We start from the raw sequence: 14,057 nt of genomic DNA on the forward strand, positions 1-14,057 counted from the left end.
TCAATATGAATTTCGCAAGATTGCATAATGCCAATGCGTCTGAATAATGTCTGGTCCTTTCGTCAATTGTTTGTTTTTTTTTTTTGTTTGTTTCTTTTATTGACACATGTAGACATATCGAATGGCGAAAACATTATCAAATTACTGTGAAACAACACAGTCCATAGTAGAGTGTGTTTGTGTTTCCTTCCTTACTTTTGTTTAAATAATCTGAAGATACTATAAAGGGGTTGGGGTTGGTGGAACTTAATTATATCGAAGCTTTTATACCCATTACTTCTCATTTATTTGTGCTCGAATCGCGTTTTTTCATTCGCCAATTGGCTGCTTAAACCGTTTTGCGTCTTTGCGAGAAAAGTAGAAGGTATTTATTGCATTCAAGCACGTGGACATAAACGTCTGGCAATTCGATATGCTAACTGAAGGCTCAGATTCAATTGCATGAAATTTATAAAGAGGTGCTAGAGGTACCTTGAACCCAATAATGTGACTGAAAATTTCACACAGACACAGAAACCCTTCCACCCAGACATTGAATTAACCAAACTTATTTATTGTTATTTCTTCTATTTTTTCACCTTTTATCCCCTTACAAATTTGGTTGCCTCTCCTGGTTGGTTCCTGGTTTCTTGTTTTTTTTTTTTTCTTTGTTTCAAAACTTGTTGTGTCGGCATCAAGACTTTGCTGTCTATCAAACAAAAAAAAAAAAAAAAAAGTAATAATAAAGAAAAAAAGAAAATCGTCTGGCCACATGACATTGACTTTTGTCTACACACACACAAAGTAAGAGAGGACAATCAACTTTCTATATACATATAAATCTTAAGGGTTCATTTTCTGTTTTAGTATTTGGTTTTTTTTTTCTTCTTATACATAACTTTAACAATTAATTGGAATTTTTACTGCAAATAAATTGATTAGATTATGTGTCTCATAACAAGCTTGTGTGGGTGTGTGTGTCTGTGTGATAATAAAATTACTAAATAAGGAAAAGACTGACGTAAAGTGCTGATATATATGTATATAGCTGGAATTTTCCAGCTCATCGGTGAGAAATGTGTGACTTAATCTACATATGTATGTATATCTGTCTAGATTTTTACACTTACTCAATATGGTGATAGTAGATTGTATCATTAGTTTGTATTGCCAACTTAATTAATGTGCCTTTGATTGCTCTTTCTTTAGTTTCTAATAAAATGGATTTAATTGACAAGAATATTCCTTCTCTTCAAAATCTTTAATGTTAAACACACATATGAACCTATAAACACTTTAAACACAGTACCCTTTGGGCTTAGCTTCGTGTTATTTAACTTATTATTACTAAAAGTTCAAATTTATTAAAAACTAATTTGAGAATCGGAAAGGGTATAGCATCTAGAATACACTGCAATGATAGCTTGCCTTGAAATTTCTACTTGATTTATATATGTACTTTTAACAATACCTACCTGTAATTGTTTCTGAAAATCACTCAAGCATATGTTGCTGTGGAAATTCTATATATCATGACTAAATTGCCTTTTATAGGCTAGCGACAATTTGTATTTCTATTATTATAATGCCTATTCAAATGCGTTTATATGGTTAGTTTAAACTGGTTTTAATTTAAAACAATTTACATATACATACATATGTATATGCTTAGATAAATTGAGATGACCTTCATTAGTACTTACTGTTGAGTTACAATAAACAAAATTTAAGGGTTTGTTGTTATTCTTAAATAACAACCGCGACCTTGAATTGTATAAAGCTTGTGTCTTTGCATGCCATCAACTAACTTACAATTACTAAATGCTGTAGATGATGTCCCAAACTAAGCTCGATTCGTGTCATGATCCAATTAAGGAATATATATGACCAAAAAGAGTCATGATAAATTCCACAGAAATCATGACGATTGATAACTACTAATAATATATTAGTGATGATTTGTGAAGTTAGTTGTTGACCCTAAGCCATTAAAGGTCCTTAAGGATACTTAAACTCTAAAACTAAATCTCTGACGTGTTATCACTTGATTTGCAGAGCAGCTTTTGATTCTATATCTTTGTTTTTTATGCTTTGTTTATATAGTTTTAGCACGAAAACTTTCAACTAACATAGAACAAGCACAGGTTGTTATTCTGCAACTATCTGAAAGGTCTTTAAACTTTTTTGTGCTTAACATCCAAGGATTAGAGTGTAAGGTTGGTCTTTGGCACTTTATTGTTGACAAGTGATGAAGCACAAAAGCTTGTACGAGGATATATGTATGAGAGTTAGTCATGTTAGCCAAAAACCCCTCTGCATAGCATACTTATACTTGTGTCTCTTTGAGTTATAAACAGTATATCACATATGTATGTATGGTTTATAGGTTATAATTAAAATGGTTAGTAACAAAAATATATAGAATTTTGAAACCGTTAATTAAAACTCTTTATTGACTCACTTGATCAGTAAATTAAAGTCAATTGAATGTCCAGAAGCACTCTCTACCACACCCACAACCAATTCACCCAATTGTCTTTAAGTTCATATATGTATGTATATACATGTAGGCTTTTTTAAACAATTTATTATAATTAAAGCAATAAAGTATGAAGGATTTAGGGTCGACTACAATATACTCTGCATCTTATATAAAATGCCCTAAAGTTCTTAGTTAAATTTTTTTTTTAAGAGCAACAAAGGCTTTGCATTACCTTTACCTTATTTTCATTGTCAGAAAAAATGTTTTCTTATGTTAAACTCAGTCATTTCTGTTGCAATTCTATAGACATTTGGTAGACCTATGTATATATCTTGATCACTTAATTAACCATATTAAGTTTAGAAGTAATTCAATTAAGGGGCGTGGCAGAAAGTACAATACAATACAATCTTTGTCTATAGCTCTTGTAGTCTTGGTTTTTATGCAGATGAAAGTATATTAGGAATACATATATGTCTATATTGTAAGCATTTAAAGGTCAAATGTACTTACTTTTCCTTCGAAGGCAACATATTTTGTTGTCAATTTAATATACTCTTCCCTACAGGGAAGAGTATATGAAACCTGTAAGGGAAAAGAACTTCACAGAAACAATTAAAATCATTTAATAAATTGAACAATAAACGAAAGTGTTTGTTGATGGAAGGATTAATAAAAAAAAAAAAAAAAACATATATACAGAAGTATTCGAATGTCTGCTGACAACCGGCTGCCAATTGCCCCTACTCTTCACTCTGTCTCTCAGATCCCCCTACATCTTTTTCTCTTGCAAATTTAAAGCTTTAAAAAATGCAGCAGACTGTGAAATTTAATTTTTTTATGAGTAAGGAAGAGTATACACTTAGGTATATACATATAAACGTGCATATAACTCAATATACATATATATGTATATATAATATATAAAAGCAACCAACTCTCCTCTCACAACTTTTGTAGAAATAGACGTCACGAGGAGCCCCCACAGCGAAAGAGACCGGGAGAGAAAGAGAGAACAAGAAACTGGCTCTTATTTAAGCAGTAGGCGAACTCTCCACCCACCCGCTATACTGTTGAGTGTGTGACTCTCTCTCTCTCTCTCTCTCTCTCTCTCAGTAAGTCTCCACTTTGTTAGCGGTGGAGAGGGGCGGGGGGCTCAATTTGGCACTTGGCTTGGCTGTTGAGTTGTCAATACGCTCAGTCGATAGCAAAAGATGCAAGAGTGCTCATCGCGCAGCAGAACGAGTCGTCTGATTAGTGTTGTAATCGATCAACGTCTTAGAATTGACACCTGTCGATATCTAATCGAGATACTATCTCGTCGCATAACGGGCGATTAACCAAACCAAACAGTTAACAGTTATCTGGGCCGCAAATAATTGTAATTAATATTATATACATATATTTTTAAAAAACAAAAAAAAAACTGTGACAGAGTGTGTTTCTCTCTATATATGTGCGTGCGTGTGTGTGTGTGTGTGTACCTTCATATACTTACATATATATTTATATTTTATATGTACATACAGATATAAGGTGTATTTTAAATATTTGCTTTTCATTTTTGCAAAGACGCAAAACAGAATCTACTACCTACATCTATACATACATTGCATAAGTCACACAAATACAAAAAAAAAAAGAAACAAAAAGAAAACTTGCAAAATAAATAAGTTGATTTCAAAGAGCTAAAGAAAGAGCGAGACTAACTATATAAAATATATATCTACATACACACACTCTTATATGAGGAACGATTTAAGTGAAAGTCATGTGTTTTGTTTGATTTTTGTTTTTATTTATTCTTTTTTTTTCTTGCACCCGCTTCTTAATTAGTTTCACGCGTTATACTTCCCTTTAAATATACATACATACATACATATTCTTGTTTCGCCCAATAACACTTACACCTACTTCGATTTCTTGGTAATCTGTTAATTACCTGGCCAAAATCATTGCCATAGAATTCCACACATTGAACTTCATTTTAAGTGTGTGTGAGAGAGGGACAGAGACCAAATACTTGTGAAAAATAACAACTAAACAAAGAGCAAATCACGACAATCACTTGAATTCTTGGCAAAAGTTTTATTTGACAATGGAATTATTAAAATGTATATTCTGAATTAGAATGGTTTTCATTTTTGAAATTCAAAATAAAGTTATGTTGCCATGGAAACTATATATCATTATATAAATAAAGTCAAGATATCTCTCTCTCTCTTATCGCAAATAATTTTCTTATCAATATGACGAACATAAGTGGAAGTTTGGCAAAAAACAAAAAGAGAGTGTACAACCTACATAATGCAAAGGAAAAAAAACTATAAGATAACTATAAAACTAAAACTATAAGAATATAACGCTTTAAGAATATAGTAAAAAGCGAGTATTGACACCGAATTCTAAATGTTTTTGCGTACACCTTGTCGTATGAATAATATTAATATGTAAAAGTAGAAAGAAAGAATAGATTAAGTCTTTTGAAAATTTTCATTATAACAATACAACCAGTCTAATGGACAGATATCCACATTTATATACATTCAAATGTGTGCTGTATATAACATATTTATATATGGCATATGTAGAAATATCTTAAATCTTAAAAGCATATAATATAGAATCTATATTTGTAGACACGAGAGCAAAAAGAAACACAGTTCAGAGGCAGGCATAAAAATAATGTAAATATTCTTGGAAAAAATGTTCACCATCATCATCATCATCATTATCTTCGTCACGTACATTTTTCGAGGCTTTTGTTCGTTTGAGGAACAAACATTTCACTTGGAACACAAAAAGAAAATTTATACTTACTTTGTTTGGCTGCCAATGAAATGAAAAGGCATTGTAGAGATCAATAAAGGGAATGAGTTCTATTTTAGATGTTTTTATCCTGTATTTTAGGACTAGAAATCTTTCAATTTTATCGATTCTTATCAATTGCTTTATTTCTTATCTTATTTCAGTTGGTTAGACCTGTTCCCACATCTATGGAGTTTCATCTAGACAGTGCAGAATACTGCCAGGCACAGCACAAATAAAAAGTAAGTCATAATAATTCAATCTACATCAATCACAATCACTAAGTTCGATCTTTAAACTTTCAAACTGTTTAAATTTCAATATCCATGATTGTTTTACCCCTTAAAATTAACAAATGAACCCCATAAAGCTTTAGTCATATTCGACAATAGCCCAATATCAACACAATCTCATTTGCCAAGTTCAATAAACAAAAAAAAACCTTTGCTAGTGAACTAAGTTATCCAAGCTACTTTGCTCTTCACATTAATAAGGCCAGCATATTTTCGTGTGGAAAACTTATTGATTTATTAAAAGAATAGGATTAAAGGTTCTGTAAAATTTAGCTGGAACTTGTTAATTCTTATAACTGATCAAAGTTAGATTGTTTTAAACATTGTCCAGCAAAAATAGGGTGCTTCTATTAATGTGGAACACACTGTTTTTAGAGTAGAGAATGCTTTTATATGCTAGAGAGAGAAATACCTTTCATATTTAAGGCTTTAACTATAAATGAAGCACCCCCTAAAAAGTACATGAGTAGTTGTTGGGCCCACCTAGAAGTGGAATTCAATGGAATATTTTTGTTTCCCTCACTTAATTGGCACGTGGCGGGTGACCACTACCACTAAGGTCATTTGAGTTTTAGCAAAATTAAGTGCGTTGACCCCCAGAAACGAAAAGCACAACCACCCCCTAATCCGCTACCCTCTCCCAGTCGTTGGACACTGTTAAAATTGATGGAATTAAATGGGACTGAAAGATGTGGCAAATTATTTCATTGCATGCAATTCAATTTAATAGAATTAATTGAGAAGAAACAAAGAAAACAAAACATGAAATCTTTATATTACTTTATTTTTTATTACTTTTTATTTAAACCATTCTCTACTCCCTGTCTTTTAGGTAATTAAAGTCTAACCCAATCGGGCGTCGTGATTGCAAGCCTGAGTGAACGCTTTTCAGCGGTCATAACAGAAGTCAACAGATCCAACTGATCAGACGTGGACAGAGTATCCAAACTGATTTATATATATACATAACTATAATATCGGGGATCGAGAAAAAAAAAACAACGCTTAAAGAAAGCGCAAAGCTAAGAAAATAAGAAATTAGAAACGAAGCAAAGAGTAAAAAAAAACAATAACAATTTCTTTGGGTGAACGCAGTTCATATCAAAATTAAATTTAAAAACAAAAAAAAAACAAAATTTACATTATTTTTAAATTTAGCAACGAAAAAATTGTAAAGAAACAACAAAAGAAAAGAAAAAACATTTTTGTAAATCATAAATCATTATAAATTAAAGATAAGTGAGAGACACAGGGATTTATTATTTCGTTTGTTTTTGAATGTCAAGGATAATTCATTGATTTTCCTTGTGATACAGAGTTTAAGACGTCAAATTGTTTGTACTTAAATTACTTAAGTTGTACTTAATTACAAATTATTATCAAATTCGTTTCTAATACCGAACTTCTATCCCTATCCACACACATACAAACACACACACACGAAAATCAATTAATTATATACACACATATATATATAAATATTTATTTTTCTACCAACTAAACAACAAACAAAACGAAAAGTCAAAGTGAACGTAGGCACGCTGAAATTTTTGCAAATTAGAAATCAAGCAACTTCCCTTCATTTAAATTTAATACATTTTAAGTTAAGATTGAAGAAAAACAAACGAACTTATTATTCAATTAATTGTCTGTAAACCCAACAAAAATCAAAGTCAGGAGCTACTTTTCTTTAACCAATTCGTATAATTGTTTATGAGCATCAATATGCGTCAAAAAGATCTAAGACCAGCCCCAGCTCTAATCGAGTACAAGGGCATGAAGTTCCTAATCACCGATCGACCATCAGACATAACAATTAATCATTATATTATGGTGAGTCTGGAATTCAGAATGCAATCAACAATCTTTCAATTCTCTCTCTCTCTCTCTCTCTCTCTCTCTCTCTCTCTCTCTGTCTCTCTGCAGGAGCTTAAAAAGAACAATGTTAACACTGTGGTGCGTGTCTGTGAGCCAAGCTATAATACGGATGAGCTTGAGTCACAGGGGATTACTGTCAAGGACTTGGCCTTCGAGGATGGCACCTTCCCGCCACAGCAAGTGGTTGACGAATGGTTTGAGGTCTTGAAGGAAAAGTAAGTGGCAAACAATTTCTCAATTGCTCTTAAGTTAGATGATCGCATAATGTCTATTATTCATATTTATATTTACTTATACAATTGTAATATATATTTGTTTATTCATAAGCTGTATCATTTTTTTGAAATCATGATAAACCTAATGAAGCTAGGTTTGTTAATTATAATTCTTAATTCACATTTAGTTTCTATAACAAGCAAAAGCCATTGATTAATGCCAAGTTCGTGTTTCTCGTTTCTTTCAAACTCTTTATCCTTTTCTGGGTTATATTTTTTTATTCTTTATAAATTAAAGATCTTAAGTGCTGTGCATTAACTTTTCTATAAAAAATAGTTATTTTTTAATCTTTTAAAAATTAACTTATAAACGCAAATGCTTTCCCTTATTTCAAGAATCACAAAACATTTCAAAAATAAACTCCAGAATTAAAATTTCATATTTTCTTCGCTTAAACTAGTTGAGAATTACAACTAATTAGAGCGAAAATCGATAACCAAGCCTAGAACACATAAAAAAAAACTACAAAATGCCTACTACTACTTACTATTTTCTTCGCTTAAACTTGTTGAGAGTTACAACTCAAATCGATTATCAATCTTACAATATTAGAGTTTATAAGGATTTATTTCAATTTTTGACTTGGCTCAACTTCATTGAGTGCAACTTACTTTGTCACTATAAAAGACTTGATATGTGAACTAAAAATTGTATTGAGATTTCCTATTTAATATATTTATTAGCTTTTAATTGTAGTTTTAGCACATTTTTCTTACTTCTACTAACATTATTTTATTTGTATATATTCAAATTAGCTTAGTTTTCATCACATCAAACATAAGAAAGTAAAACAAAAATGCCGAAATACCACAAGTGATTGTATCAATTTATTCAGTATTATTATTTGTTGCTTACACTGATAAATGAGAACAACAATTTAAACTAACATCAACTTAAAGCCAACAAAATGACAAAATCAACAAAAAAAAAAACACACATCAACTGCTAAACTATTATTTATAACATGAAAACTGAACAAACAAAAAATGCCTGACGCCAAAAACTATAATCAAAGGGTCTAGCCTTGGCCAAGCTTTATTTCCTATAGTTTAAATAGCTTGCAAAGCTGTTTCAGTTTCTATGAAACATTTCGAAATGAAAGATTCTTAACCTTTGCAGAAAACATTTTCCCAGACCTAGACTCCCAAGTAGTTAAAACTGAAAAATTCTTTAATAAAAATGTTTTGTATTGAGATTTGTAAGATTTCTAAACAATTTTATGGCAAAATGTCTTTGATTAAATCTAGAAAATGCTTCATTTTTCAATGACACACTGTGCAGAGTTCCAGATCAATAAATCTTATCTCATATATAGACCTTCTAAAAGAAGCTTCTCATTCTACAGTTGTCCTTCCAAACAAAATGAATGAACAATTTTTTAGTTAGTCTAAATTAAAATTGATTTAAAGTATAAGGAGGACACGATTACCTTCAAAACTTCTGTTACTTTGAGTGCTTGTGTAATGAGTCTGAATACTTTTTAAATGAATACTCAAATGAAACAAAATGAATCAATTCATAAGACCAAATGAGTGAATGAACGACTCATACCAAAACTAAGTATGTAGTCACAGTTCTTTGGAGACTTTGATCCCTGAGTTATCAAAGACATTCTCATTCTTCTTATGAATTTACATAATTGGACTACTGAGTTTACCCTCCAAGGGGGCGACTATCTCCATAAAAGGTCCTGAAGCTTTAGAAAACTGTAAAAAGGTACGGTTGACCAACTTTTGCAGGGATATAGTTAACAAATTGATAATTAACCCAACTCTTTACAAACCACAAAACTGCGCTTTTCCCGCTTCAGCTCCATCCTAACCACACGCAATTATTTATGATTTTCTGCAGCTTTTTCTTTGAATTCATTATTTGCGCTCTCTATATATACATACATACATATAATATGTATATAATATAGTGTAATTTGTATTATTTCTAGTTGCTCCCTAGATTTTTTTTGATCCTCTCTCAGACACACACAAATAACTTCTCTTATACCTTGATTTTTTTTCTCTGCCCCCCCCCAAACTCTATTCAATAAAATACAAATATTACTATACCTTAATTTTTCTGTATTGTGTGCTATTGTTTTTTCGGTTTTGTTTTTTGTGATACTGCCGCCTACTGTGCCTACTACTACTTCTACTACTCTACTCCACTCCACATTCTACTACTATTACTACCAAATAGTTTTAGAAAGTCCACAAGCGCCACAATAACCTACTACAACAAACATAAGCGTTTCTCGCTAAGACACATACCAAAAATACAAAAAACAGTCCCAACAACAGCAACAATTAATGCAACAACAAAACCAACAAGCCGATCCAGTCTATCTTCTATATCGGCCGCAGCAGCAGCATCAGCAGCAGCAACAACAGCAACATGCAACAGCAATCACAACAAGGCAACTGATTTAATGCCATTAACCGCTAATGAAATCGATATAAACGATACGCCATCAGCTGCAATTTGTAATAATACTGCATTTGTTGATAATGAAACTTGTCGGTAAGCGTAGACACAACTGCAATCATCACACTCTGCCAACAATCAACTTGTCACTTATCATTATTCTTAAGTATTTATTTGTCTATGTGTTTATTTCTAAGATGTATTTTATTATTATATACATATTTCTTATGAATTACTATAATTGCTAATTATTTGTTGTTTACTTATCTAAATTGGGTTTTCTTCTTTAAATACTTTCTCAGATATCAACAAACACCGGACGCCTGCGTTGCTGTGCACTGTGTGGCTGGTTTGGGACGTGCTCCAGTTTTGGTTGCCTTGGCACTGATCGAATTAGGCTTGAAATATGAAGCAGCTGTGGAAATGATTAGAGAGTAAGTTCAAATGCTTTTTTATATACATATATTCGAATTTATCGCGTCTTCAAGTATTTGGTGTGAAAGCATTTTTAGTGACCTTCAAATATTATGGAAACTAATTATTAAATGAATGTATGACTGAAACAATCAAAAACTCAAAGTGATCTGCAGCACAATCTTTACAATATTTTAAGTATTCAATGCGTTTTTCTTTTACATATTTAAGCATTATGAGCTTGTGAATACTTATTCCCATTATTCACAATATATTGACTGCTCAAAGTATTCGCAGGTTTTTTATTCTTCACAATATTCACATTATTTTTGTGTACTTACAGTATTTGATGAGTTGTCATTATTAATATTCAAATATTCATAGTTATTTAGTCACAATATTCACAGAATTTTAAGTGCTTACAGAATACGCAGAATCTTACATATTCACATTTTGTTTGGGTACTCACAGTATTGAAAGAATTTGAATCATTCATATGCAATTATTCACAGTTTTTTGAGTACTAAATCCTATTCCATTATTTTGCTTACACTATTTTGAGTGCTCTTGTGATTACTTATCACATTATTTAACTTATTCAAAATATTTTGAGTACTCACAGGTATATGAAGAGTTTTCTTCGAAAGACTTAATTTGTGTTTTAAATTGTTATTTCTGATTATTAAATGACCAAATGAATAAATCTTACCTATCGACTTCACATTGAAAAGCTTAGTCTTAATTCTTAATCCTTGTATTAACAGTTACAATAAATGATTTTCAAACGTAACTATGTATTAACTTAAGTAAATATCTAATTATTCGTTCCATTCTTTCGTTTTAGTAAACGACGCGGCGCTATTAATGCCAAGCAGCTTTCATTTTTGGAAAAATATAAGCCAAAGGCGCGACTAAAGCACAAAAATGGCCACAAAAATTCATGTTCTGTGCAATAGATTTCCAAAACCATATGTATATTCCCACCAGATAAAAAGTGTTCATTTTTTCAAAAAAAAAAAAAACAACAACAACAACAATTAATAAAACAAAAAAGCGAAAATGCAAAACCAAAAGAAAACAAACAACCAACATGAAAAACTTAAAACAAACCAAGATAAAATCTATAGCCCCAGTAAATATCTATCTAAAAATTAAAAAAAAAAAGTTGATTGGCATTGAATTGTATGTAATTGTATGTATTAATTAATGTAACTTATTTATTTTGTATTCTCTCCCCGCCCCACTGATGATAGCCCAGAACCATACCCCTCGCTCTCTCACATAGCACACATTCAAAAGAGAAAAACGATTGAGAACGTTTAATTTTTGTAATTATATATTATATTCTAAATATTCAGCCCATAATACCCCATAAAATGGTTGTAGAGAAGGGTATATATGAAACAAGATTATTAACAACTGTAGTAAAGAAAGATAATATCGGATGAGCTCCTTCACCTTCTTTATACCCATATTGCCATAGTCTAATCGAGCATTAACTTAACTGCAGAAAAAAACCAAGCAAAAAAGAGAAAGAAAGAAAGAAAACATGTAGAGTGAAACACACGAGTATATACATACACCCAACAACTATGAAAAATCATATAAATGGAACTAATTATACAGTTATGCATGTACCCACACATACATATACATATAAATATATAGAAAAAAATCGCTTCAAACAACAATTCTCAAATGAAGCGTTCTAAGTCTGTAACTAAAGTTAAACTATAAGCGATTCTGTTGTTATCTGGCAAATCGATGTACTTAATTGCAGCTTTTTTATACTAACTTGACTTTCTTTTCTTAATCCAACGAATACAGTAAACTAAAGTCAAAAAAATGTATCTATATTTATATAATTGTACAACTCAATGCTCTTCTTCACAATTATTTACGAATTCATTTCGCTTTCTTTCGCTTGATTTTTATGTTGAACAATAAAATAAATGTTCTCTGAGAAATATTTATATACATATATATGTATATGTGTATGAAAAACAGTAAAACTTATATGCATATTATAAAAAATAGCGACAAATTTTTACATTAATGACTACATACATTTAACTATAAAATATTTGCAGCAGTTGCCACAAAAAAAAAAAAAACCTAAAGACAAGCAAAAAGAACACCAAAAAAAATAAAATAAAAAAAACCCACAACAAAAAATTGAGAAAATGAACATGAAAAATTATTGAGAAAATAAAACTTATTATTAACAAATGCCGAAACGTCAAACAAAAACAAAACAAAAAAATTATAATGCTTACAAATTAATTTATCCAATATTGAATTGTAATTTTTTAAAATGTTAGTCATTACAAGGAAATAAAAAAAGAAAAAAAACGATATATTAAATTAAAACTTGTCTTGTTATTTTATTAATAATGTTAAACTTGATTTGCTTACACCCATTAACAATGAAATATTTATGGAAAACAATTTCATTTTTGTTAATATTTTAATCAGAAATGGAAAGTCCAATACTTTGCGAAGGATATTTTAATTAGGATGTCTTGTTTATATCTATTTACATCTCCGGTATCAACACAGAACTAAACCCTGACAAAATTGTAAAACTGTTCTGTACTGTTCAGTATTTTGCTTGCCAAAAGGATGTGGGAAGAGCGGGTGCTCCCGAAGTTCAAGCTGGTATAGGACATTTCATCTATTCCAGGTCATGATTGGATCCAGAAGGGAAAGAAAAATTAATTCGAATAAATTTGTGTTTATCAAAACTTACTGATCATTTACCGACTGATGTCTACATCGTTAAGCTCTTAGTCTTAAATAGATTTTCGAAAATTTCCAATTGCCCACAACCTTAGAAAACTTAATAGACAATTTTATTATGTGTTTAACGATGTTTCTCTTTATTTTTTGTTTCGCATATATAAATAAATATATGTATATTGATAATTAAAACTAATAACTTTTACAATCTGTTCTTGTTCTCTTTGTTTTTTATACCATTTTGTAGATTTTTTTTTTTTTTTTTTTTTTTTTTTTTGATCCACCCAGAAAAAAAGACTGCGTACAATTGTAATATCTCGAATCGGTATCCAGTAATAATAATTATAATTATAATAATAGTATATGTTTCTTGTTCTTTTTACGATATCTTTGCAAATTTCATGATATATATGTAGTTTCCAAAATAATAATTGTCAAAAAAAATTATGAAATCAAAAGAGAAATCTTTTCAGAATCCATTTACAATATACGAGGAGGAGAGACTATGTGACTGTTAGCTAAGAACGACAGTGTCGTGAGGTTGTTTTTGAGTGTCTTCCATAACATGTGTTTCGATTGTGCAGAAGGGAAAAGTTTGGTACATTTCACCTGTTTAACTACTTTCATTTACACGTGTGAGAAAGTTCGTATACTGGCATAGGTAAGGTAAAAAAGCCAAATCAATGCAAATGTAAAGAACTAAACTAAAGTTTGAACCTAAATCTCTTGCACATTGGGGAGAGTAGTACCATTTTGTTCAGTTTTAGCTA

At 30.6% G+C, this 14,057-nt stretch overlaps 2 protein-coding genes across 2 annotated transcripts; both read left to right on the plus strand.

Annotated features, from left to right (window-relative positions):
* Window positions 1-3,672: 3,672 nt before the first annotated feature.
* On the plus strand, window positions 3,673-7,082 carry LOC137580536 (uncharacterized). Its single transcript, XM_068294621.1, has 3 exons — window positions 3,673-3,842; window positions 5,434-5,511; window positions 6,395-7,082. The coding sequence occupies exon 1, from the start codon at window positions 3,676-3,678 to the stop codon at window positions 3,799-3,801; it is 126 nt and encodes a 41-aa protein (XP_068150722.1). The 5' UTR covers window positions 3,673-3,675; the 3' UTR covers window positions 3,802-3,842; window positions 5,434-5,511; window positions 6,395-7,082.
* A 173-nt stretch (window positions 7,083-7,255) lies between these two features.
* PRL-1 (PRL-1 phosphatase) lies at window positions 7,256-12,777 on the plus strand. The gene is made up of 4 exons (XM_068294620.1): window positions 7,256-7,395; window positions 7,489-7,655; window positions 10,437-10,568; window positions 11,393-12,777. The coding sequence occupies exons 1-4, from the start codon at window positions 7,276-7,278 to the stop codon at window positions 11,502-11,504; spliced, it is 531 nt and encodes a 176-aa protein (XP_068150721.1). The 5' UTR covers window positions 7,256-7,275; the 3' UTR covers window positions 11,505-12,777.
* Window positions 12,778-14,057: the final 1,280 nt, after the last annotated feature.

The sequence above is a fragment of the Drosophila tropicalis genome, unplaced genomic scaffold, assembly GCF_018151085.1.
Source record: "Drosophila tropicalis isolate 14030-0801.00 unplaced genomic scaffold, ASM1815108v1 contig_845, whole genome shotgun sequence".
NCBI classification, from domain to species: Eukaryota; Metazoa; Arthropoda; class Insecta; order Diptera; family Drosophilidae; genus Drosophila; species Drosophila tropicalis.